General features: G+C 40.9%; 1 protein-coding gene across 2 annotated transcripts in view; it reads left to right on the top strand.

Annotated features, from left to right (window-relative positions):
- The window catches only part of LOC311248963 (uncharacterized protein), a 61890-nt gene extending 34804 nt beyond the window's left edge, over nucleotides 1-27086 (top strand). The window contains exons 2-4 of one of the 2 annotated variants that reach the window (XM_084338210.1): nucleotides 544-685; nucleotides 22802-22904; nucleotides 23517-23603. In XM_084338210.1, coding sequence (XP_084194336.1) covers nucleotides 544-685; nucleotides 22802-22904; nucleotides 23517-23520 — 249 coding nt within the window. In that variant the 3' untranslated portion in view covers nucleotides 23521-23603. Of the gene's footprint in view, nucleotides 1-543; nucleotides 686-22801; nucleotides 22905-23516 lie in introns of both variants that reach the window. The other variant, XM_084338209.1, reaches the window with a different exon arrangement.
- The last annotated feature ends 246 nt before the right edge of the window (nucleotides 27087-27332 follow it).

The raw sequence follows: 27332 nt of genomic DNA, 5'->3' as shown, positions 1-27332 counted from the left end.
AACGTAGGTAGTTTTTTGCTTATCAACACATTAATTTTCATAAAGATATGACCCAAAAACCATTGCCAACCAACGGAAATGTGTTATTATAGTATATTATGTAGTTCATATTACAATAACATATACTCTCTAAAACCAGATCAATCATTTCACTAACGGAAGCCTCTAGCAACCTTCGGCCCACCGTCTACTAGTCTCAGTGTGACGTAGTCACTAAATGCTGGGTCACTCTTGAGGCATGCTGTTTTCGGCTGTGGGTGATTAAAACTTCTGCCAGGTCAGAACTCCGACCACGAGACTCGGTGTGTAAACTAAGGGCACTGCATCAACTATACTACTATAGTATTTCATACCACTTGATGTCCAAAACTCTGAACTATCCCTTTAAGGTGACACTCATCATCAAGTACCAGTGACGAGACATGTCTAACATAAAAAAAACAACGCTCAGCCAAACCTGTCAATCTACAATTACTCTGGGGAGAGTGAATGTTGTACTTTGCAAGACTCTTATTGTTACTGTTTTTTATCTGGTATTTTTAGGCCACAGTCCCACTGATATCCAGTACAGTGGAGGAGATGGCGTCTTGCAGTCACCGCTCTCTGTTGGGACTAAAGGATATATCTGTCTACTTGGTGGACGACATTAAAACACCAGGACTTGACACCAGGAATGAAGGAGGAGGTAAGGCTCTAAATTCTCTCTTTATTAAAAAAATTATTCACATTGAGATATATATATTTTTTAAAAGAGCGCCCTAGCCAAGGCAGGCAACAGCACAATTAACAGGGTTGCAGATATTTAATTTCAACCTTTATTTAAAAATCTTAAGCTTATGAAGTTTCCCTCATTTACAGAAATGATGATTGTACAAATGTAAACAGTACATAATAAAAGCAATATTCACAGAGAATGAAACACCCTCTGGCCTCTGAAGTTGCTAATGTCTTTTTAATTTGGGCCTCACAGGGTTAACCTCTTAACACATTGTCTGCCACGCAGTATGCCCATCCTTATGCCCAGTCTGCCAGTGCTGTAACCCTATGGAGATGTTTACCTTCTTTGCAGGGCTATAACTTTTTAAATATTATAGCTATATCGACATTACTATGGCCCATTCAACATCGGGTATCTATCGTTCCGGATGTGGGAACGTTATATTTTTTCATTCATACATTGTTGTGTTAATACAGTCGAGAATATAAGTATGTTTTTAAGGTTTTCAGCAGTAATTCCTAAAACGTGAGTTATAGGCCCTGACGCATATGATAGATTATTGATGACGCTATATTAAAAAATTCAAATGTATATGATCGGTATACATTATGCTTCATCATGCATGAAGGAAAGGGGGGCGGGGTCGTTTATAATTCCTTGATCGTCAGTAACGGCTTTATTTAGTATGGGTTGATATGTTGATCAGATGGATTGCCGTGAAATGAATAAACAATCGTGCTGAAAATAACGTTATATTCCTCTTACCGTTCGCCGATGAGACTGGAGGAAAAATATTCCAATTATTTGACGTCGATCTGCTAGATCAGGGGTGCCCAACCTTTTTTGAACCAAGATCAACTTTTTTATTTACCACCTAGCCCGAGAGCTACCAGCCAAAATTGTATATTGTAAGCCGTCATTTGAGGCTTTATAAAAGCAGCATAATGAACACAAATCTGTCAGTGCCGAGTCCGACCTCATCTTAAATAACAAACAGCATTGCTTGTTGTAGTTAACAAGGAGAGGAAGAGTTGATTTAGCAAATTATTATTATTATTTTTTTAATCGAATTTTATTAATCAAGATCTACTTGAAATCAGCCCGCGATCTACCTGTCGATCGCGATCGACTGGTTGGGCACCACTGTGCTAGATCCATTTCCCGTTTGTATCACGCAATAAACGGCATATTGATTATTGCGTTTCGAAAGCGATCCAATGCACTCGAGTGTGTATCTAGACCCACGTTACAAGATATTCAGGCATGCAGTGGTGGTCAAACGCGGTTAAACGCCATTTAGGCTACGTCACTGAGACAGAAGTGCGCGCAATGATGTGCACGCGCGCACACAAAAATGACTCGTCGCGCCGTATACCCCGGCCGGCACTTATCACCTAGACTTTGCATAATAATAGGATACCGACAACCTAAATACAAGCCCTGTAGGTGGGGGGTTGCTTGATCTCCCGACTGGAAGGATGAGACGAGTTGTGCTTCAGTCTGAAGGAAACTGTCCTTCAGTAAACTAACTCTAAGTTACATTGTTAATTTAGTTTGTATTTACTTTTCTAGTTTAAGTTAATTCAATTAAAGAAATTGTAACTACAATTACATTTAAAAAAAATGTATGCATAATAATCATCTGTTCTGTGCGCAACCGAGGGAACATGTATGCGCGTGCGTGCGTGCGTGCGTGCGCGCAGCGTTTGGCCTTGGCCCATATTACGACTGCACCACTGAAGATATTACTGCCGGAGGAATTTCCTCGATGCACCGAGCGCCACTTCCGGTTTGGCTTGGAGTGTAACTCGCCCGACATCCACCATGCGGCGGTATTGAGGTGTTGCAATATCAGACAGGGTCCAGCTGCAGTCCCGGAGGGAGGCTGGATGAATTATGAATGCCATGGCGAAAAAAATAAATATTGATCCCAAAAACGAGTTAACTCGTTTCTGGCGCACAACGCATGGCGGGCAATAACGAGTATACTAGTTTTTTACGTCCAATGTGTTAACACAATCTGCGCCGGAAACGAGTATACTCGTTATTGCCCGCCAATGCGTTCAGCGCCAGAAACGAGTTTACTCGTTTTTGGGATCGTTATTTAGTTTATTCGCTATATCTATTCATAATTCATAGCTGCAGCCTCTGGTATACAATTCAGAGCCTGTCTGAGCTTGCAGACGGTCAACACCGCCCTCTACTGCCATCCGGAGCTATTGCATCTCATTGGAAATGAGCTGGTGTGTTTTAGGAGCCGATCTGAGCCGGGCGGGTGGGGTTTAAATAGAGCCATATGAAATCCGTTTTATTTTTTTCCAAATTCCATTTAATTTTTTTCCAAATTCCGTTTTTTCCGTTTTAATATTTCAGAATTCTGTATTTTGCTTTGTACGCTCATTTTACCATCAGAAATAGTGTCTAATAAGTGGGAATGAATAAATGTCCACAATTTAATAAGATATAACAGTCCATTTAATAGGGCTGTCTTAAATACTTTGAAGCTTCGAAGCTTCGTTCGATGGGCATGGGATTCGAATATGAAAATCAAATTTGATTATTAAAAAAAAAAAAAAAATGATATATATTTTTGCAAAATCAACTCTGCCTCTCTTTGTTAACTACAACAAGCAATGCTGTTTGTTATTTAAGATGAGGTCGGACTCGGCACTGACAGATTTGTGTTCATTGTGCTGCTTTTATAAAGCCTCAAATGACGGCTTACAATATTTCATGAAAGCAAAGTGTTTTGTTTGTCTAAGATTTTAAAAGGTTTAAACTTTACAGCACTGACAAAGTTGAACAAAGTGCTGTACAAGTCCCACAACATAAAAAAAAAAGTAAAAAAAAAAAAAAAAATTATTTTTTATTTTATTTTTTTATAGTGGATTCCATTTTTATTGCTCAATTCCGCGATTCCGTCCGCGATTCCGTGATCGCGGATTCCATATGGCTCTAGGTTTAAATACTCAGGCAAGCCAGTTCTATAGAATAGAATAGAAATACTTTTATTATCCCGAGGGAAATTTGACACTGCAAATCGCTAAACATTTAAACATTTAGACAGAACAGGTCACGAATAAGAATAACAAATCAAATCAAATTGCCTAAGATAAGAGTAGAATAAAATAGAATAAAAATGGAATAAAATATACAGTAAAAATATACTGAGGTCTACAGTAGGTGTAATATTGCACAGTGCTGTTTCAAACTAAGAGTCCAGGAAGATGGTAACTGTCACTCTGTTAGAGCCATATGAAACCTGCGTTCACGGAATCGCGGATGGAATTGCGCAATTGACCAATAAAAATGGAGTCAACTGTAAAACGTGGAATATTGCTGAATTTGCCCTAATCTGGACTGAAATTCCATGTTCGGGAGAATATGGAACGTTTGGTGCAACGCGAACATGATCGGGGACGCTACAGCGTGTTACACACAACACGGAGAAATATCCAAGCGTCTGGCTGCTTCGGTGCGTCGTTAACGTTAACGTCGGAAGAAATTCCGCACTAAGCCCTAAATTCAGAGCAGAGCAGTATCCTAATGACTTTTATGCTTCAGTCGATAAGGTGTTTTGCAAATTCTGTCAACATACCGTGGGGACTGGACCCGCAAAAACACGTGCGAAGATCACTTCAAAAGCCATGTTAGGAACAAGGACCGTGCTTCCCAAAACACACCAGCTCTCTAATGATGATCTCTGGTGATCACAATAGATACATGATAGATGCTAGAGGGCGAGGCTAATCACTGACACTATTGTGATTTAAATAGCTATGTAACGTTACAGTACATAGGACTATAGATGGAAATGATAGCTTCTTGCTAAATCTGGTGCACCCATCTATTTGCAAATGATTGTCAGTAGGCCTACACACTGTCCTTTATAAATGAAATAAACTAAAGGTGCATAAATTATGCATTACTATATTCCATCACAATAGAATAGATATAGCTAGGCTACTGACATTGTGATAAAAGTAGCTAGCTGTATCTTGTTTACACTTGAAATGTGTATTTTTATTTTGTCACAATATTATATAAAAATATTGTGTAAAATTGAACTGTGTTTCTGAGTTGCAGCACTTAAAAACATTAAATAGACTTATATCTTATTAAATTGTGGACATTTATTCATTCCCACTTATTAGACACTATTTCTGATGGTAAAATGGGCGTAAAAGGCAAAATACAGAATTCTGAAATATTAAAATGGAAAAAAATGAATTTGGGAAAAAATCTAATGGAATTTGGAAAATAATAAAATGGATTTGATATGGCTCTACACTCTGTGCTCAGTGATGCAGTGAGGCACAGTAATGCACTCATGCATTGTATAGTCTGATGGCTGTTGGAATGAAGGACTTCCTGTGCCGTACAGTGCTGCATTTAGGTAGTGTGAGCCTGGCACTGAACATGCTCCTCCTGTCAGCCAAGTCTGTGTATAGTGGGTGGGAGGGGTTTTCCCTGATGGCCTGGAGCTTAGCAAGGCTCCTCCTCTCCGCCACCCCGCTACGACGGTCATTTCATGTATACACGACCAGATATAATAATGATAATCTAGCGTTGATTTCAGGATGATTGATAATCAGCCGAAAAATTACAACGTGATGACTGGATTACAGTCAAATGTAATTTTCTCGTCTTTTTCCTGGAATTACTCAAAAGCACCCAAACCATACTCTATTCAAAACGGTATAAAACGGAAATGTACGGATGAAAAAACAATCTTTTTTGTGCATGTTGACTGGAAGCAACTCACTGAGGCGTTATTAGACCGATTGATATAATATAAGATATATTTTAAGCACTTGCAAATGTCAATCTAAAACTATATCCATTGAATAAAGACCTGGCGATGAAGGGGGATCAGTGCCCCATGCTGCTGGCGGTCAATGTGTTAAGCCCGAGATGTACAGTAAATCATCTGACTTCTGGATTAACTTTTTTATTTCTCTTATTTTTTTGGGATTATCTCCCACAAACCTGAACGTTATTGCCATAAACCAGAACGCAGTTATATAGCATACTTGGCTATCACGTCTCGCTCTGCCAATGAGATATCCTCTTATCTCCACGCACATATTGTGCACACGAAACAAACAAATGCACCCACTTGCACGTGACCAAGCCACTCCCATGCGTCTCCCTATATGACGCCGGAAATGGTCACGCTCCACCTTCCTCATTTCGTTTCCAACACGGAAGTAGCAGTGCACTCCGTGAACTAGTTGTTATGAAAACGTAGGGAGAAATGACACAATCTTGGGTATTCGCCAGAAGTCCACCAGCCCCCGAACCTTCTCGGCACATCCTAACAGCGCAACAGGCCTGTCCTGGGTTTTCCTTTGTCGTGACAGCGGACTGAGGGATGTCGTGCGACGGTTAGCAGTCGAGCTAAGTCATGCACAGGTAGGGCCTGCACTATCAGGCATTGATACTAGCATGGGTAATACTGCTTGTTGTCTCGTGAGACGACCGAGTGATGTATTGGCGCGGGGGGGCGGGATATTTGGGAAAACATTTCCGAGTATCCTAGCACGCAGCTAATGCTAATGCTACAATGTTGGGGCGCCGTTCCCTGCCGAGGGCTGTCTTTACTGTCTTCCCTCCTCTTAGCCATTCATGCTGACGGTCAATCTGTGTCTAATGTTGGGGGTTTAACGGGGGCTTGTTTAGCATTTACATGGGTGGATGGGCTGAGGCTCAGGGCAGGTGTGCTTTTTGTGAATATATGAATTGAAAATGGGGGTCCCTGGCGTGGACAGGACTAACGTTTTCCCTGGTCTGCATCCCCTTAAAAATTGTGTGTATTGGGCTAGCCCATTCTGCACTATGTTAATAGAGTTTTTCATTCATTCATTTATCCCTTCATGGGTGCACACCGCAGTGGAGGTTGTTGCATGCCTACTAGTGAGGCGGTGCTTCACTAGTAGTAGACTTTGGTCTGCAGCCACCACTGGTGTTCCGTGCTTAGTGAAGCAGGTGGCATCAGTCCTTTGCCCTGACATGGTGGAACGGTGTCCCGCCCGGCCGACGCCATGAGGCGAGTCGGCCCGGCAGGTGGCTGATGGGCTGATGAAGCCTATACCGCCGCGGTACAGAATTAGCGGCAACTGGCAACATTGCTCAATTTGCTGTTTTTCTGTAAAAAATGGTGTCTGGTGGTGGGGCCTTAGGGCCAGCCGACGTCAAAACATCGCGCAAGGTTTTGAGGCAGGCCTGTACATTGCGACATATATGTCGCACGTGCGACACTGACGTCAGTCTGTGCGATGAATGAATTGACTTCAGTAGCACTGGTGCGATGGCCCGTGGAGCAAGCAAAAAAAAATAAAGTGTGACGGTAAATTGAATGGACCACAGCGCCACGCTATCCACTTGGTACTTGTAGTCTCGTGCGATTAAAAACAATGTCCCGTCTCGCGTAGAGTCCATAATCAAACACCAAATCCCATAATCCCTAGCGAACAATATCCCCGCGACTAAGTTGCGAGCTCAATGTACACTGACTGGGTGACTTCGACAAGATGAAGCGCTTTTTTAAGGTATTAAATCCAACAAAAGAAGTACAAGATCAAAACCCCAAACGAGCCCGAGAGGGACCACCGTTAATAGAAACGAGACAAAAGGAGAAGATTAACAAGATGTACAGATATAACGCAGAGTGGGAAAATGATTTTCCGTGGATATTTTTTAATGAGGAAGCACAGCTATTATTATTCTGTCACTGGTGCCGGGAGACTCCGGAAAAGATCCGATCAGAGAATCCCTTGACTCGCGGGTAACAATATCCTAAAAAGGGATAACATTAATAAACACAATACGTCCCATCGACACATTCTTGCCCGGGATGCCTTCAACGCTAAACAAACTCCTGAGCGCGGGCCGGCACCCTCTTGCACTCGCTGAGTAAACAGACGACCAGAGCGGATGATGCTGATCTCCGTGAGGTAAAGTTTAAGATGAATGTGGCATATTGCATCGCCAAGGAAGAAATGCTGTTCACTAAATTTAAGCCGCTAATTTTACTCTGTAAAAAGAACTCCATCGTATGGCTACTTAAATTCCCCTCCGGGATCAATAAAGTATTAATTATCTATCAATCAATCTATCTATCTATCTAATAACGAGACAATATGCAAATAAGGTAATAATAATAATAATTAATTTAATTTATAAAGCCCTTTTCATTCATGCAGAGTTCCTTGTACTTAGTTCTGATTAATGCAATAGTGTGTGTGTGTGTGTGTGTGTGTGTGTGTGTGTGTGGATCTGAAAAAGTGGCCAGCAGACATGATGCTGGAACTGTGACACGTGTGCAGTGCACACACACACACACACGCACGCACACACACACACACACACGAATAATTATAATAATAATAATAATAATAATAATAATAATAATAATAATAATAATAATAATAATAATAATAATAATACATTTATTTATTTGGTTCCACAAATATGTACAGGTGTTTGTATGCATTATATCTATTTGTTATGTTGGTTTCTAGGTGTTTCTAGGTTGGTTTCTAGCTTTCCCTGTAATCTGAGTCCACACCAGCGCTGCCTGGTCTCGGACTGCTTCATATCGGTTATATGGTTATGTCCTTGTTCTTTTTGTTTTACATTATGGGCAAATAAAGAAAGAATTTGTCTAAAAGCATTTCTTGTTAAAGTTTGGATTTTGTGTGCCCTGTATGCAAGATTCATGTCCCTTGCCAGTCACATACCTATTTAAGTAATGAACTGCACTACTTGTGGTTGTTTTTAGAGATTTTAGAGACGTTTTATACTCGTGCTACAAGATTTTGGCCTGTGCTACAAAACTATCAACCTCTGTAGCACCAGTGCTATGTGCAAAAAAAGTTAACGTACAGCCCTGTTTTGAGGTCATTCAGCTTTTGACCTAGCCGCAAGCTATAACCGCAGGGAGGGCTAGGATGCTGTCAAAGGTTGTTCACAGGCATTTTTGGTTGGAGCAACCTCCCCTTAACACATCCCACGCCGGAAACAGCTTACGATGTGTTTCAAGTTCATGCGAATTCTGCCAATCCACGGCGTACGACGTTATTGAGATCATATTACTACATACTACATAAAGCATTTACTGACGATCACGGAATTATAAACGACCCCCCCCGTTCATCCGCGCATGATCAGTCATAACGTTTAGGATCATGTACAGTTGAAATTTTTTATATCGCGTGTATCGCCAACAAACGGCATTTTATAATCTATATATGCGTTTATGCCTATATCTCACGTTCTAGGAATTACTGCAGAAAACGATCAAAACATTTATATTCTAGACGGTATTTTCGTATGAATCTATGAATGAAAAAGTAAAACGTTCCTACATCCTGAACGATAGATAATCGATGTTGAATGGGCCATAGTAATGTCAATTTAGCAATACAATTAAAAAAGTTATAGCCCTGCAAAGAAGGTGAACATCTCCATAGGCTTACAGTGCTGGCAGAGAGTGGTATAAGATGCTCAAATTGCGTGGCAGGGAATGTGTTAAGGGTGGACCTTGGTCTGTCCACGGAGGCGCGGGCGGTATTTGACCTGGGCTCCGCGCTGCCCCACACCGCGCAGCCAGAGGTGAGAGCATGGCCTCGCCAGCGGCTGCGGCGAGGCCCCCGCCTGAGATACCCTGGACACAAAGAAAACAGGTGATCACAAGGCCGACAGCCTCGGCGACCGAGGGATCGGCTACATTAGATGAGCACGCCCACAACCGCATTACTATCACTCCGCCATGCAAGTTTTTAGAAGTGAAAGCAAGATTGCTGACACGCCGGACAGTAAACGTTACGAAATGATATGGTGATAGGGTCATAAAGACTAAATGAAAAACGATTCTGTCACGGCGAATGTGTTAGGTTCTTAAACAATGTTGGATGATGTAATTTATGGGTCATGAGTCATTGTGGAACAAAATAAAAATCGTGCAAATTGATTCATTGATTAATTGCAAATTATACAGTTTTTAAACATTTTCTCACAGTAGTGTATATATATATATATATGTGTGTGTGTGTGTTTGGCTAAAGTGGATAGAAAACACAGTACTGTGCAAAAGTCTTAGGCACCCAATAGTTTTTATATAAATTGTCTTAGATGTAAAAAAAAAATTATTAGTGTGTCAGTAGACTACTCTTAGTACATTTTCATTTAATTATTTTTTAAAGCATCTTCATGGTACCTGATATCGCCGGCGCGATAGAATGACGTCGTTGTTTGACGTGATCTGCCTGGGAAATGTAGTCAATTTCCGTTTTTTTTTCGATGTAGCATTATGACGTGGCCTTGAAACTACACGCTACTTTTTATTATAGTAGTAAATAACTGAACCAGGATCATTTCAATTCGATGCTAAATAAACCTTTACGCATGCGTAAAATGTGCCAGATTAAATTTTACAGGCGTTACATTTTTATCAATATCTTGGCCATTTATTGTGCTAGAATCAAACCGAAAAAACTGAGGAAGTGCTGAAGGAGGCGGAAGTTGACTGCCAGAAAAGAACAGTAGAAGAAGAATGTAAGTCAGCGATACATTGTTTATAGGGATGCCCCGATCGATCGGCCACCGATCGTTATCGGCCGATACTCAGTATAAATATGCGAGTATATATTCGCCGATCGCGGAAACCGATCAAGCGAAGCTCTCACTCGCTGTCTGTCTCAGACACACACGACCTGCAAACTGCCTCTGCTCCTCCTCCCTAGCCCCGCCCGCCTGTACGTTAATGCCAAGCAAGCAGTGCAAAAATGCTTCCGCATTCGTCACCGCACGCTAGTGCGGTAAAGCGCCCTTCTTTTCAGACAAATGCTACCGTGCGTGCACCGGCGGCGGCGTGCTCGCTCAGGTGCGTGCGTGCGCCGGCGTGCTCGCGCGAGGTGCCCGCGCATGCGCATGAGATCCGACACGAGCGGAGCTCAATATATATAAGTCACCGCCCCTTATTCAGTATCTAGCAATAGCTCAATTGGCAAGGACACATGGCTGTGGATCCTATGGCTTGTTTGCTGGCGAGTTCGAATCCCATCGAAAATATTTTTTAACGTGATTTTTTTTTAACGTGTATTCTTTCGCCGGTTAAGGTTAGGCATGGTTAAGGTTAAGGTTAGGCATTGTTTCGGAGTTGGTTAAGGTTAGAACGGTTAAGTTTAGGCGCTGTTAAGGAGCTGGTTAAGGTTAGAGTTTGTCAAAGAGAATGGCAATATAATTTCTATGGTTAAGGTTAGGCATGGTTAAGGTTAAGGTTAAGGTTAGGCATTGTTTCGGAGTTGGTTAAGGTTAGAACGGTTAAGTTTAGGCGTTGTTAAGGAGCTGGTTAAGGTTAGAGTTTGTCAAAGAGAATGGCAATAGACAGCCTATTTCCGCGCGACCTGGGCGCTGGGCGGCGGAAAATGAAAGGCGCATTACTGCATGCCACTACGGTAAATTTTTGCACTGCTTGCTTGGCATAAAGCTACACGCGCCCCGCCCGCCCCGTGTAGAGTTTGTAAACAAAGAGGACTGAGAGGCGGCTCCTCTGCTCGAGTCTGTAGTGCATTCGACCTGCGCTAACGTTAGCTACCTAGCTATCGTTACTGTTTAAACAAAATTACCCAGTCAACTATTCACGTTTAGTAGGCATTGTCTAACGGTATTTAGCCGGCTAGCTACCGATAGCTCCTGATATCAACAAATGATCCAGAAAGTCTAGTAGTCCATGTTCATACCTCTGTTAGCTTGCGTTAGCTTGCGTTAGCTGACGTTAGTTTACTGTTCAAAACGAAATGTCCCATTGAACTAAAGTTCTGTCTTAACGTCATCTAGCCGGCTAGCAGTAGCTACAGATAGCTCTTGATATCAATGTCTTATAACATTGATTTAATGCATATTCGAGCTGAGGGCTTGCTGAATGTGAAATGACCAAAGCACAGTAATGTTACCAATAGGGTCCTGCTACAGCGCCGGAGAATCCTTTTTGGAGCTGGAGGCTACTAGAGTACACACAGACAGTGGAGCTGTTTGCAGATAGCGAGCATTTTGACTTGTTGCGTGGTGGCGATGTCTCGCAGATAATACAAGTACAAGTCTAATTATATAATATATATATTTTATAAAAAAAAAAAAAAAAAATTATATAAAATAATCTTTAATTTCTTTTTAATCAAAAACAATCGGTATCGGATCGGTATCGGCCGATATGGCTCACGGTGATCGGTATCGGTGGCAAAAAACGTGATCGGGGCATCCCTAATTGTTTACAAGATCATTTCTGCAGAACACACGTTTTTCCAGCCAGAAAAACTTTAGCTTTAGTAGTTCGACTTATAATAGTAGTAGTAGTAGTAGTAGTAGTAGTAGTAGTAGTAGTAGTAGTAGTAGTAGTAGTAGTAGTAGTAGCAGTAGCAGTAGAAGTAGAAGAATCTTCAGATGTCATCTTTTGTAGATGACAACAACAGGAGGTAAAGGCACTTATTTTGGAGATTTATTGCTTATGTTTAGTCAGTCACACTCTTACTGTACACACACACACACACACACCCACACACACACACACACATGTGTGTAGTGTATATATTTTTTTGGATACACCTCAGGCATCCTGCACTCTATATGACTGCACTCTAGTCATATGTGTACTGTATATATGTATATTGAATATCCCACTTTACTTATTTTTTACTTTTTTACTGTAAAACTTACTTTTACTGACTTTTTGTAAAAAGAAAAGCATGCTGGTGATAATTTCCAGTTGAGAATCAAAATTCCGTCTGTGTTTATTACCTGTGTATGGAGAAAATAATGATTTGTAAATTGAATTCTGTTCTGTTCTCTTTTGTTTATGTAAATATGCTACCTAGGGTGCATTTCCACTGTTGTATATGCTTGATTGAATATGTTTGCATTGGTTCATAGTAGTGTTGTCAAAAATATCGAAGTATCGATACATATCGATACTGAATATTTAAAACGGCTTCGATACTCATTTCCCGAAATACCGATACTTTCTGCAGTATCGGTACCTGCTGGCGAGTGTTCTACAGCAAGTTGTTGACAACGCTGTTCAGAACGCGCTTGCCCCTCCGGCTCCTCCGAGTCCAGCCCTCCCCCTCACAGAGCCGCCTTCAGTTAGTAAATAAACATTTTAGCAGTGCCAGCTAGGGTGACCAGGTGTCCCCCTTTTGGTTGTACTGTCCCACCATTTGACCAAATGTCCCGCGTCCCTCATATTGAGAGGATGTCCCTCTTTTCGAAGCCAAAAAAAAACATGCGTCTAAAAGCCCCTCCCTACAGACAGTAAACGTAGCAACCCGCCTCTTGTCCACACACATTGCTCTGATTGGTTATAGTACTTTAGCGCGCTGCTTGCCTGCTTGTGACGTGACTGAGTCGTGACTCGTGACGCTACCTCATATCGCAGATCTGATTGGTTATAGTAATTTAGCGCACTGCTCTGCTCGTGAGAGTTGAACTTGTGACGCTACCTCATAGCGCAAATCTGATTGGTCAATAAAAACACAACAACATTACAAGCGAACTAGTTCAAGATGGAAAGCAGTAAAAAGAAACGGACCTGCAGTTACAACCAAGACTGGCAAACGACACATGACTGGGTGAGGCAGATGGCAGGCAATCCGCAGCAGGCTTTCTGTGTTTTGTGTCATAGTTCGTTTTCAATTGCGCATGGAGGAGAATACGACTTGAAGCGCCACAGTGGACGTGAGTCTCACTTGAAAGTGGTTCACCAAAAAGAAACATCCAGATCTATGGATACGTTTCTTTTTAAACCAAACAATGATAGCCAGACGGACAAGGTCACTGCAGCTGAGATAACAAGTGTCTATCACACAGTACAACACTCCCATTCATACAGGTCAGCCGACTGTGGTATGAAACTAGCTCCTGTCATTTTGCCAGACTCAGTTATTCTAATAAAAAAATTTACATTATCTATCTGTCCCACTTTGTCCCACTTTGTCCCACCAAAATCTTACTGTTGTCCCACTTTGTCCCACCAAAATCTTACTGTTGTCCCACTTTTGGACCAGCTAACGTTAGCTACTGCTAGCAGTTAGCTCCGTTAGCTTAGCTGGCCACTGTTATAAATACTGCATGGAAACGGAGTAACGTTAACGTTTAAACGTTATGTCGAGGTCATACAATACTACAGTCGACATAAGGTTAACGTTACCCCGTTTCCATCAAGTGTTTAAATAGCAGCAATCTTGTTGAAAATGTAACGTTACTAAAATGCTCCGAGCATAGCCTCTCTCTCTCTCTCTCTCTCTCTCTCTCTCTCTCTCTCTCTCTCTCTCTCTCTCTCTCTCTCTCTCTCTCTCTCTCTCTCTCTCTCTGTCTCTCTCTCTATCTACCGCTACCTCTCTGTCTGTCTGTCTGTCTGTCTGTCTGTCTCTGTCTGTCTCTCTATCTACCGCTCTATCTACCGCTCTCTCTCTCTCTCTCTCTCGCTCGCTCGCTCGCTCGCTCTCGTTATCTTTAAATAAAAATCGAAACTGTTACTAACTGTAATATAAACAGTTCAGTTTGTCAGGTACATGCAACACAGATTACAGTGTTTACATCTGTCTGCTTGAGAAAATACCATGTTCTGCATTTGCAATAAAAATGATTGAAGTGAGATGAACAGTTATTTTTAAATGTGTGATCTAAAGATAAACAAAGGGTTTTAAAAGAGTTATATTTATCTTCTCTTATAGTACCAGACTCGAAGCTGAGGAGAATCAACCAGCAACAAAAGCTAAATTTGTTTATAAAAAAAATAATATATATATATATATATATATATATATATATATATATATATATATTTTTTTTTTGGTATCGAAATGGTATCGAAGTATCGATACTTTTCAAGGTATCGTATCGAAGTCGAAATTCCAGTATCGTGACAACACTAGTTCATAGCAAAAATAACACATTTTCTCAATCCGATTTTGTGTTTTGTGTTGTACATTATGCAGTATACAGTATATACAGTATTATACAATATGAAAACTAACTGTCCGGTCATAATATGTGAGGCTGTGCTGAAAAAAAGGATACCAAACATACCATGGTAAAACATTTTAAAATGGGAATTATACAATTTAAATCAAAATTAGCTAAAACATTGAAAATATCCCACAACTCTGAAGAGTTAAATTAATAATGGAAACATATTTTGCAGGGACTTATTATAATCATCATATTGGCGTGACTGTATGCATCAAAGGGTTAAATCAAGCATTTTTAAGTGCTTTAGATTTAGTGGAAATGTCAAAATATTGCGATATATATCGTGTATCGTGATATGGCCAAAAAATATCGCGATATCATTTAGAGGCCATATCGCCCAGCCCTAGTTGCAGCTCCAGTGTTGGTGCCATGTACAGGAGTTCAGTCGTAGGTGAAGAGGTATTCAGTACATGGTTCTGACTCTGGGTCTGTAGTAAGAAACATGAGCATCACGTTCTGTTCAATGTTGCTTCCAAATAAAAAGAGAAAATGCCTTTCATTTGTATTTAGTTTAAACTCTGGATTATTCAAATGTAGTCATGGATTATGTGGTTATTTTGTAGACAAATGTTTCATCCAATTTACAGAAAACATACTATATCGTGATATATATTGTTACAGATATATGCAATTTCCCATAGCGTGATGTAAGATTTTATCCATAAGGTGACACATAAATCTGTCATAACCTGAGACTAAAGGGGCTTTAGTCCTGGACTAAATTAAACTGACCTTAACCATAGCCATGATAACCACTCCTGCTCCAGAAACTGTTGACTAACTGGTGCTTGAAACAAAGTGGTTTAAGTCTAACTGTAGATGACTCTGGATTGATACTTACCTCAGCATGACCCTGCACTAGAATCCTTACTTGGTCATTATGTTGAGCATCCCACTGTGGGTCCTGCTGATCACTGCTCATCCAACACTCTCAAAGTAGCTAATAACCGTCTCAACTTAATTGTCTCAACACTCCCATCCGACCATGGTATTATGTTTTTTGTGAACCCTCTTGACAGCTCTTCCCCTTCTAAGGCTGTCCCCGAAGCCTGTTTTTGGGATTCGAACTTCGTCAGGGTTTTACGAACGAACGTTCGAACCTTCGTTTTTAACACTTTGGCTGCCAGGAGCCGTGTTAAAGCGTCATTTCCGGCCATGCTCAAGTTGCCGGAGGACGCTTTACAGCGTCCTTATATCAATATTTCAAAAATCTGCGATCGGATTCATATGTCCCCTCCGCTGGCCTGAGATCCACCAGGAGGACCCACTGAGCTCTCTGGCGGTTCAGGAGCGCCATCTGGTGGCCGATCGGCGCAATCGCTTAACAGGAAGTGGCATAGAGGTTGTGCTGGACGGCCGTATTACTTCCGGGCACTCGCTATAGGTCCCGGCATTCTAGCTCGTCACAATACACGGCGATCGATTGCCAATAACTCGATAAACAACATGATTTGGACGTATATACCAGGGGTGGCCAACCCGCGGCTCGCGAGCCGCATGCGGCTCTTTTCCCGTCAATGTGCGGCTCTTCCATCCATAAAAAAAATAAAATAAAAAAATAAAATTTTTTAATTTTTTTTTTGTCTTTTTTTTTTTTTTTTTTTACTTTTTTTTTTTATGTCACTCATTCCATAAGGACGTAGAATAAACATTTACAAAATTTTTTTAAATGGTCCATTTGCATGTTCTTGGTATCTGAATCTAGGGACATATATGGATCAGTGTCAGAAATAGTGTGTCTGTTACTAGGCTTGAGTAAATTGTAATGAACCAAAGGAGAATATCAATTCTATTTAAATTTTTTTTTATCTTTGACTGTAAATAACACCATGCTAAAATTGACCAGACCTGAAAAATCTAAGCAAATGAATAAAGGGAAGATGATTAAACAGAAGGTTTTGTAGATACAGTACTGAATTCTGCCATCTTTTTTATAATGTAAATTTCTCCACCATTTTTCATCATATTGCAACACCGTTTTTTGCAAGACGTTCACAGAAAGGTAGAGAAACTAACTGCGTTCTGTTTTATGGCAATAACGTTCAGGTTTGTGGGAGATAATCCCAAAAAATAAGAGAAATTAAAAAGTAAATCCAGAAGTCAGATGATTGACAGGGGCTGGTGTGAGCTGGGTAGGGTAGTTTTTCGAAATTTGAAAGCCCTGAGTCTCTTCCTTCAAAAGACTACACTCACTTTTGGCTGTGCCACTTCCTCCTGTCAATATGCGCCGGTTTCCGACTCAATGCCCTGAGATTTCTATAATCTTATATTTCACTAATAACAGTTAAAATAATTGGTAAACAAACATAATGCTGAAAATATACACTTTTACTGTATATCTCGGGCTTAAGAGGTTAACCCTGTGAGGCCCAAATTAAAAAGAAATTAGCAACTTCAGAGGCCAGAGGGTGGGACATATAAACACATTTACTATCAAATAGCATTGTGAGGCTGAACAACAGGACCAATTGACTATACATGTGCTTAAAGGGGAACTATCTTATAAATGGCTTTTTTCAGTGTTTACCATTGTTTCTTAGCTATGTGGACTTATATTAATAGGATATATGTCTCTAATTCTCATATTGGCGAATTCTTCCAATTCTCCTCTCACAATATTCACCCTCACTGAACTGAGTCATCTGAAAATGTGCATATCTGTGATGTCAGAGATTTCTCAGCTGCATAATAATGTGGCAGTTGATGTGGCAGTTGGCACCAGGGCCCTGTTTCTTGTACCTGGATAACGGAGTTAGCCGGATAACTTTAGCTGGATAACTGGGTTAGCCGGACTTTCCGATTTCATGTACCTGGATTTTCCAAATCACCATGACAACATATCCAAAAGTTTGAGCCTGGTCGAAAGCAGAGTTCAAGTTCAAGTTAGCCTGAACTATCGCCACGCCCCCGCAAAGAAGTGACAGCCCGTTTCCTGAAACTATTCCCACAGTCTACGATCTGCATTATACCATTCTGAATTACGTTTTTGTGCTCCATTCTTCCAGAGGGGGCTTTTGAAATGTAAAATAGACCCAAAATGCTGATATTAAATTCACTTTGTCCTAAATAATGCACGTTATATATACCGTGGCGACGGTGGCGCTCGCTCGTGCGATGTACACATGATGTGGTTATTTTAATTGTAACTGGGATTAAGATGTCTGATGAGATGCGCTGTTTGACGGATTTGAGAAATTGAATGAGCCGTTGACGTCACATTAATGAATGAGGATAAAGAGATAAACTTCATTCAAAACAAAGGATATTCTAAACACGGGTGTCTCGTTCATTAATGTATAAACAATGAATTTATCCCATCTGGCCCAGTGGCCCAGCGGTAGTGCTCAAGCCTGCCAATTCAGCGACCGGGGTTCAAATCCCCGTGTTTCCAATATGATTTTTTTGAATATAATATTAATGATTATACGCCAAAGTAGCCTGGTTTTAAGTTAAAATATTATAAATCTACATGCATTGAGGATGTCATTCTTTATATAGCTCTCAACGTGCACCAAATTGAATTATTCCTATATTGCAAAAAGAAGGACCCCGGTCTTGAACCCGGGTCGTCCGTGTGGAAGTCAAAAGAACAACCCGTTGGACCACATTGGAGATAAGTTAAACATTGACTATACATCAATCAATGGGCAAGAAAGCCGTCTCGTAATTCTGTATAACAGTTAACTAGTTATTTTCGCTAGCAAGATCTCATTTGATTATTCAATCCAGCAGGCAAGTTTAAAGAAATATAATCTGATTGATTGAGGTAATGAGGGACTTAGAATTAGCCTATAGATAACGCATTTAACTTGTCGGCGAGGCGATTGAGCCTATTGCAATCTGTCAATAAAGTCTTAAATCAATTAATCAATCAATGCCGTTGAGAATCAGGGTCTCTGCCATCGATACGTGCTGGCTTTCCACCTAAAACGGGAGCGCGCATCTAGCCTGACTTGAGCCTGACTCTCAAGTCTGGCTTGAGTTAACGAGACTGAATCCTCCTTTGTGAAACAGGAAAATCCCGGCTTTGAACATCGGGTTAACTGAAGCTGGATAATGGACATGTTGATCGACTTAGTTGAACCACGTACATGAAACAGGGCCCAGGCCACACAGTGGTTGGAGCCCAGCCTCAAAACGGCTTAAGATCTTGAGGTAGAAAAATGCGGTTTTTAGTACTTGATTAGAAATACAAAACAATGAATTTTTTTTGAAAAAAACCTAGGTGTTCCATAGACTCACAGGAATTGTGTAAAAGTGCCCAAATAGTGAAAGAAATAGTAAAATAGTTCCCCTTTAACATTTTTTAAATAAACATTATTTTTTTAAATGGCTAAAAGTGATTTTGTAATTTTGCAACGTGGGTCTCACAGGGTACTTTTAACCCTGTGAGGCCCAAATAAAAAAGACATTAGCAACTTCAGAGGCCAGAGGGTGAGACCTATAAACACATGAAGGGTGCCGTGACTGAAAAAAAAGGTTGAGAAACGCTGGTATATGGTGTGGCTCTTTGTGGTACCACAGTAATTTTTTTGTGGCTCTTAGTCTCTGACTGGTTGGCCACCCCTGGTATATACCATTATACAAGCTGGAGATGGACCGGGTAAATCTACATCCCATAATGATAACATTTCTACTCTACGATGATCGCCCAACGGCGCGCGGAGACTGGGGTGAGTTTTAGCGTGTAACGTTACCGTATTCGATACTAACTGCTATTATCAACATTTGACCCACATTAGATGATTGGTATAGCGCTGCCCACGGAATTATAAACGCCCCCTAGCCCATCCGGTCAACATCAGATGATGTGTAGTAACTTCTAGAAGTACGTCTAGTTGGAATTTTTTATATCGCGCTGATTGCCATAAAACTATTGCATCATCAATATAATGCATTTGGGGCTATAGATCACGTTCTGGAGAAATCTGCAGAAAGAGATGAAAACATACTTATACTCATATTCATACTTTACTATGAATATGTGAATGAAAAAGTTTAACGTTGCTACACAATGAACAATACATATAGGACTTTGAATGGGCCCTAATAATGGCAATGTAGCAATAGAATTTAAAAAGTTATAGCCATGCAAAGAAGGGGTACTCCATAGACAAATAGAGCCGGCAACCTATGGTATATCATGAATTTAACCCATGGCAACCAAAGTGTTAATAAAAAAATAAAATAAAAAAATGCAAAGTTTAAATTTTTTTTTTATTTATTTTTTTTATATATCCTCAAACTAAATCCTCAATTTGAATAAAGTGATTAATCTGATTAAATGAGTCTTTTTTTTATTAAATCAACTTTCTTTAATGAATATAATGTTTTTTTTTAATACTATAATATTAGTGTAGCCTAATCTTTATCTGCAACTGTGAAGAAAAACCACATTGGTTCAAACAGAATGAATAGACACATAAAAGAAACATTAAATTTTTTGTATTAAAAATAAAAAATTCACATTTTGATTTAGAATTCGAATGTTAACATAACGAACGAACGTTTGAACATTTGGGCTCAGCCTTACCCCCTTCCCCATCCCAGTCATCATAAATCACTGGTCACGGCGTAGTCCACGGGAGTCTGGTGGCAGGTTTCGCCGGGGCGCGAATGCCTGTCATCTGTGCCCATTGTCACAACCACCCTGTAAACTAGGACCTAAGGCTATCAAAATGGCCTTGTTAAATTCCCGTTCTATACCTAACAAATCTTTCATCCTAAATGATTTCATTACGGCCAAAGATTTTGACATTTTCTGTCTCTCAGAAACATGGTAAAGGTCAGAGGAATATGTCTTTTTAAATTAACTGTGTCCGCCAAACTTCTCTTTTACCTGTGCCCCCAGACCCCCCCGGTCAAATGCCACCACCAGTCGTGTAGGAGGCGGCGTAGCACTGGTGCACAAGAACTGTGTCTCCTCCAGGGTTGTGCACTCCAGTACTACACACAGCTCCTTTGAACTTTTAATCACCAATGTTGGGCACACCGACCCATTTTATTGTATTTAAATGTATCGACCCCCTGGCTTTAATAGTTCTTTTTTGACAGATTTTAGCAATTTTTTAACCTCCATCATCAAACTGGAAAAAATCATTTTATTAGGGGATTTTAATTTCCATATTAATAACTGTAATGACAATTTTGCCACCAATTTTATTTGTATCACTGAATCCTTCAATTTTGTCCAACATGTCTCAGGCCCCACACACAACAAAGGTAACACACTTGATCTTGTTTTTACTCTTGGATTAGACATAGATAACATTGTTTATGAGGAAATGATTTTAAGTGATCACAAATGCATACTTTTTAATTTAGTTTTTAAAACGGACACTATTTCCACTAAGCGAGTTAAACTCTTGCGCATGCTAAATGACCTCTCGGCAGATACATTTTCCACAGCCTTTGAGAGCAGTGCGGTGCCATCTCTGAACGTTAATGGCAACATTGTTACTTTAGTATCATGCTTTTAACCGGCACTGCTCAGACATTTTAGATGTAGTTGCTCCTCTGAAATCCTGCTCTGTTCGCACTTTAAATTCCTCTCCCTGGCTCAATGAGGATATTCATCGTCTTAGACGAAATTGCCGGTGTATTGAGTGAAAGTGGAAGTCCACTCAGCTTAATGTACGCCGTCTTCATTTTAAGCAACTTTTAATTGATTTTAACAGTATGGTTAAGGATGCGAGAGCTGCCTATTTCACAAACTTAATTTCATCTAGCAAACTAAACCCCAAAGTCCTATTCGACACCATTAATATCATTGTCAGTCCACAAACCCCTGACACACCTGTTTTATCTGCTGAGGACGGTCATGATTTTCTCCTATTTTTTGTAAATAAGGTTGCCAATGTCAGGGCAGGTATTACACCCTCCACCTCAATCCAACCGTTATCCCCTAACAGTCAGTCTACTCTGAATTCCTTCTCACCCATTTCCCTCCACGACCTAACAGCTAGTGAGAAGCACAAAAACCTCCTCTAGCCCATTAGACACCATCCCAACCTCTCTGTTAAAGGATGTTTTCAGCACTATTGGTCCCAGTCTGCTTTCCATCATAAATTTCTCTTTGGTCTCTGGCCAGGTCCCCACCTACTTCAAACAGGCAATCGTTCAGCCGCTTTTCAAAAAGCCAAGTCTGGACGCCTTGTTACTAAGTAACTATCGGCCCATCTCCAAATTATCATTTATGTCCAAGATTTTAGAAAAAATTGTTGCCAACCAGAACCAGCTTATATCCATTTTAAATGAACACCACATTCCAGTCGGGTTTTTGTAAGCAACACTCCACAGAGACTGCACTTTTAAAAGTATCCAATGATCTAATGATGTCCGCCGACTCTGGTAGATGCTCCATTTTAGTGCTACTGGATCTTAGTGTTGCATTTGACACTGTGGATCACAACATTCTGCTAAATAGGCTCAGAGATTGGGTGGGTCACAGGGAGTGCACATGAGTGGTTTAAGTCCTATCTCTCAGGTAGATGTTTCTCAGTCGGAGTAGGCCCCCATGTGTCTGAGTCTGTTACCCTTTCCTGTGGGGTCCCCCAGGGCTCGGTACTTGGTCCGATTTTATTTTCACTGTATTTGCTCCCATTAGGACACATTATTAACGCTTTTAAAGGCATCTCCTACCACCTTTATGCGGATGATATCCAGCTGTATTGCTCTTTTAACCCTGATTGCCCTGATGATTTTAATTCTACTTTTATTGTTTTAAATGAGTGTCTGTCGGCCATTAAGGCCTGGTTAGCTAGCAACTTCCTCCAGCTAAATGAGGCCAAAACCGAGGTGCTCATCGTGGCCTCTGATGGCGTTGCATCTAGGGTGGCTGGTTGCCTTGGGTCCCTAGAAACTAATGTGAGCCCCAACCTCAGGAACCTTGGGGTAAACTTTGATCAGGCCATGCACCTCGACACTCATATCAAGTCGGTGACCCACACCTGTTTTTTCCATCTCAGGAATATTGCTAAGCTCAGGTCGATTGTTTCCCATTCTGACCTAGAGTTGATCATCCATGCCTTCGTTTCTTCTCGTCTAGAGTAGACTACTGCAATTCGGTTCTCACCTGCCTCAATAAATCATCCATAGACCGCCTCCAGTTCATCCAAAATACTGCTGCAAGACTACTAACCAGATCAAGCAGAAGGTGTCACATCACTCCAATTCTATACATCTTCCTATACATCTTAGAATTAATTTCAAGGTCCTGGTGCTCACTTTTAGAGCTTTGCACGGCCAGGCAACAGAATATTTAAGCGACCTGCTGGAACCATATGTGCCCAGCAGGACCCTGAGGACAGCTGACCAGGATCTGTTGGTCATTCCGCGCACCAGGTTGATCACCAAAGGTGACAGAGCCTTTCAATCTGTAGCGCCTAGACTCTGGAATGCCCTTCCTCGTGGCCTAAGAGCTGCAGCGTCTGTTGAAATTTTTTAAAATCAGCTAAAAACATTACTGTTTAAACAGGCCTTTGGGTAATGTTTGAGCTTCTCCTCCAGGTATTTTGTTTTTGTTGTTTTCTTTCTCTGTGATGCATTGTGTTTTTGTTATATTATATATTATATTTTATTTAATTTCTGCTTCATGCACTTTGTGAGTTGTCTCTGTGAAAAGTGCTATATAAATAAACTTTACTTACACTGTTCTTAAACTATAAAACCAATTATAAACCTCTTACATAGAAACTAAAGCTGAATAAAATCACCAATTATCTTTCTCCTTCCTCCGACACTCTTCTCCATCACTATCTCCATCCAGATAGCTGTCCTGTCAGGCCTGGGAGGAAACCAAGAGGCTTGGATGGAAGAAAAGGTCTCTGCTGTGACCAGTGTGGAAAAAGCTTCAGTTCAAAGACGAATCTCAAAATACACAAGAGAATTCACACAGGAGAGCAGCCCTACTCCTGTGACGAGTGTGGAACGCGCTTTGCTCTGCAACATAATCTGCGAAGACACCAGAGAATTCACACAGGAGAGAAGCCCTACTCCTGTGACCTGTGTGGGGAGAGCTTTAGTACGCGCAATCATCTGAAAACACACCGGAGAATTCACACAGGAGAGAAGCCCTACTCCTGTGACCAGTGTGGACAGGGCTTTAAGCGACTTGATACTCTGAAAACACACCAGAGAATTCACACAGGAGAGAAGCCCTACTCCTGTGACCAGTGTGGACAGGGCTTTTGTCAACTGTCTGATCTGAAATCACACCAGAGATTTCACAGAGGATGGAAGCCCTACTCCTGTGACCAGTGTGGCAAGAGATTTAGTCAATGGAGGAGTCTTCAAAAACACCAGATAATTCACACAGGAGAGAAGCCCTACTCCTGTGACCAGTGTGGAAAGAGCTTTACTGTGCAACAGAATCTGCAATCACATCAGAGAATTCACACAGGAGAGAATAGGGCTGGGCGATAAAACGATAACGATAACTATTGCGATAACTTATTTCCTCGAAATAAACATGAAACGTGGTCGCAAAGTTTCGATATATCGATTTTCCAATCTTGGATATGAGCACACACACTAACAACCAATCAGTGAAGGAGATGGCCGACAGCGGAAGGAGACCCGGTAGAGAGGTAGGACTCAAGTAGTAAACAAGGCTGGCTAGGATAATTAGCTTGCATGGCGCTATTTTATAGTTTACGTGCCGAGTGGGTGTGTGGCGTGAATTCTGAGGCCACGGTTATAGTAGTGTGGGGTATACGGTGGACGTCGTTGCAATGTATTGGGGCGGAACAGAGTATTTTAGGGTCATATTTAGTGCATTGGAAACAAGGCTGGCTAGGATAATTAGCTTGCACGGCGCTATTTTATAGTTTACGTGCCGAGTGGGTGTGTGGCGTGAATTCTGAGGCCACGGTTATAGTAGTGTGGGGTTGTTATGTACCATGAGCCTGATCAGTCCTGTGTCACTGGGCATGCAGGTGAGGGCTACTAATTAGCTAATTGCTGCTGATTGGTTACCTGCTGGGAGGTTAAAACCAGCCTTTCAGACACACATGCAGTCTGTCTGTGGCTGGAGGAAGAGTTGTCATGTTCTTCTATCCTTTGTTCTTTAGTTTGTACCAGTAATTCCTTGTTAGAGTAGCATTTTGAGTTTAAACACAGGTTTTGGTGTCGGTTTGCACATAGGTTGCGTGCCTTTGAGCCAGGGTCGTAACAGGGGTATACGGTGGACGTCGTTGCAATGTATTGGGGCGGAACAGAGTATTTTAGGGTCATATTTAGTGCATTGGAAACAAGGCTGGCTAGGATCATTAGCTTGCACGGCGCTATTTTATAGTTTACGTGCCGAGTGGGTGTGTGGCGTGAATTCTGAGGCCACGGTTATAGTAGTGTGGGGTATGCGGTGGACGTCGTTGCAATGTATTGGGGCGGAACAGAGTTTTTTAGGGTCATATTTAGTACATTGTCATGGAATACACCGCTTGCTCAGTTGCTCTGGCTAACTGCTAACGTGCACAGACTGATGACAACATCAACTCGAGACATTCGCAGCAGCAAAACAAGTCTATTAATAGCCCGTCCATCTGCGCCGGGCATAAGAAGTTAATTAAACTTGACAGACATTATATCGACGATATATCGATATCGAGTTATATGAAAATAATTTTATAATTTTATCGGGATAACGTTTTTGGCCATATCGCTCAGCCCTAGGAGAGAAGCCCTATTCCTGTGACTAGTGTGGGAAGAGCTTTAGTCATCTGAGTAATCTGAAATCACACCAGAGAATTCAAACGGGATGGAAGCCTGAAATTCACCTGTTTTGTTCTGTTCTGCATTGTTATGTTCTGCATTCTTCTATTTTGCATTATTCTGTTTTGCATTGTTCTCTTCTGCTCTGTGTTCGGTCTACAAAACCTTCTGTTTAATCATCTTCCCTTTATTAATTTCCTTTGATTTGTTGTACACGTGATCTCAAGAAGGTGCTGAATGAGCTGTGTCACGTACGTGGGTTGTTCATTATCATTATTGCCATATTTCTAACACCATATAAACATCAGGTTAGTATATGTATGAAAAAGCATGTGCATATCGGTGTGTGGAGTGAAGTTGTGGAATAATTTACCCGAATACATCAAAATGAGTAAACATGTGGCACAATTTAAAAAGCAGCTAAAAAAATACACATTAGAAAAATACAGAAATGAGTAGTGAGAATAAACAAAGTTATGGTATATTGTGTATGTAGTGATGTACTATATTCACTGCTGTCAAGTGAATCATGTTTTTTATTGTAAACTTTTAATATAAGTAAAAATAATATTCTATATTGTAATATACTAAATTATGTAAATTCTAGTCAAATTAATGGAAGAACAAATACAAATGTAAGGGGGTAGGATCAATAAGCTAAGCTTCCCTCTACTCCTTTTTTTGGACATGTCTGCTAACCAAACACATTGCTCTTTTGTTTATAAATCCTGTTTTTTTCTTTGTTCTTTTTAAATGGTTTTTTCCTTTAAGGATTTTTTTAAATTTGTTGTTAAGATTGTTTGGTCTGACGGATCGAGACACTGTGAGTTGTTTGAAGAAATAAGAAGAATAACATGTCCAAGAAATAAACTATTCATTCATTCATTCATTCATTCATTCATTCATTCATTCATTCATGTAATATTATGTTGGTTATATGTGTGTGTCTTGGTACTGTTGTGCTAAATCCCTTTTTCTTTTTTCCCTTTGCCAGGTGCCGCCCGTCCCTCTGCTGGAGAGTGCTGATTGCCAAATGAGAAACAGCTGACGGCAATCACCTCAACTAGGGACGGGTGGATAAAGCCTGGCATGTGACACACATCCGGGCGCCTCATTCTGTCATGTGCCAGTGACCAGAGTGGAGTGAGGTTGCCGTTGGTTGCCACTATTGTGTGGAGCGATTCTTATGCTTACTTGTCACTTTGTGTGACTTACCTATTGTGTGGGAGTATCATATTGTTGGCCTCTGTGCTTTCTGTCACTATTGTGTGGATACTATAGTGTGTACTCCTTATGCCATTTACCACTGTGTGTGGGCAACTGTAATATTGTATTGGCCTTATTTGTCGCTACTGTGTGGATTAGCCATTGTATCAGTGTATATATTATTGTTGTTGGCCTCTGTGCCTAATTGCCACTGTTCCACTGGAACTATATATACATTGTGTTGGCCTTAGTGCTGGGTGATATCCCAGTGCCAACCTGGTTGGCTGGTGTCTGTAGACACAGCCCATACTAGCGTTTATTATTAGATTCACCCTGTTTGTTCTCCCTTACCCTTTTCCCCTGTCTGTCTGTTGTGGGTTTAATTCCCCTCTTTTTACTATAATAAATATAATTTACCTTTGGAAAATGCTTTGTTTATTTCTTGCCTGCCGGGACCAGTGCTTAAAGCACCTGACTGGACGGGCTGACATACAGCCCGCTCCAGGTATATTCTATATGGTCTTCAGACCTTTGTATGTGACAAGCTCAGTGGCAGTTTTCATGTCTGGCCATTTTTAGCACTGTCAAAGCATAATTTATATTCTCCTTTGTTTCATCACAATTTACTCAAGCCTAGTAACAGACACAATATTTCTGACACTGGGAA

This window comes from Notolepis coatsorum (genome assembly GCF_963971535.1).
Source record: "Notolepis coatsorum genome assembly, chromosome: 2".
NCBI classification, from domain to species: Eukaryota; Metazoa; Chordata; class Actinopteri; order Aulopiformes; family Paralepididae; genus Notolepis; species Notolepis coatsorum.
The sequence above is the reverse complement of the archived record's forward strand: the minus strand, read 5'-3'. Positions and strand labels throughout refer to the sequence as shown.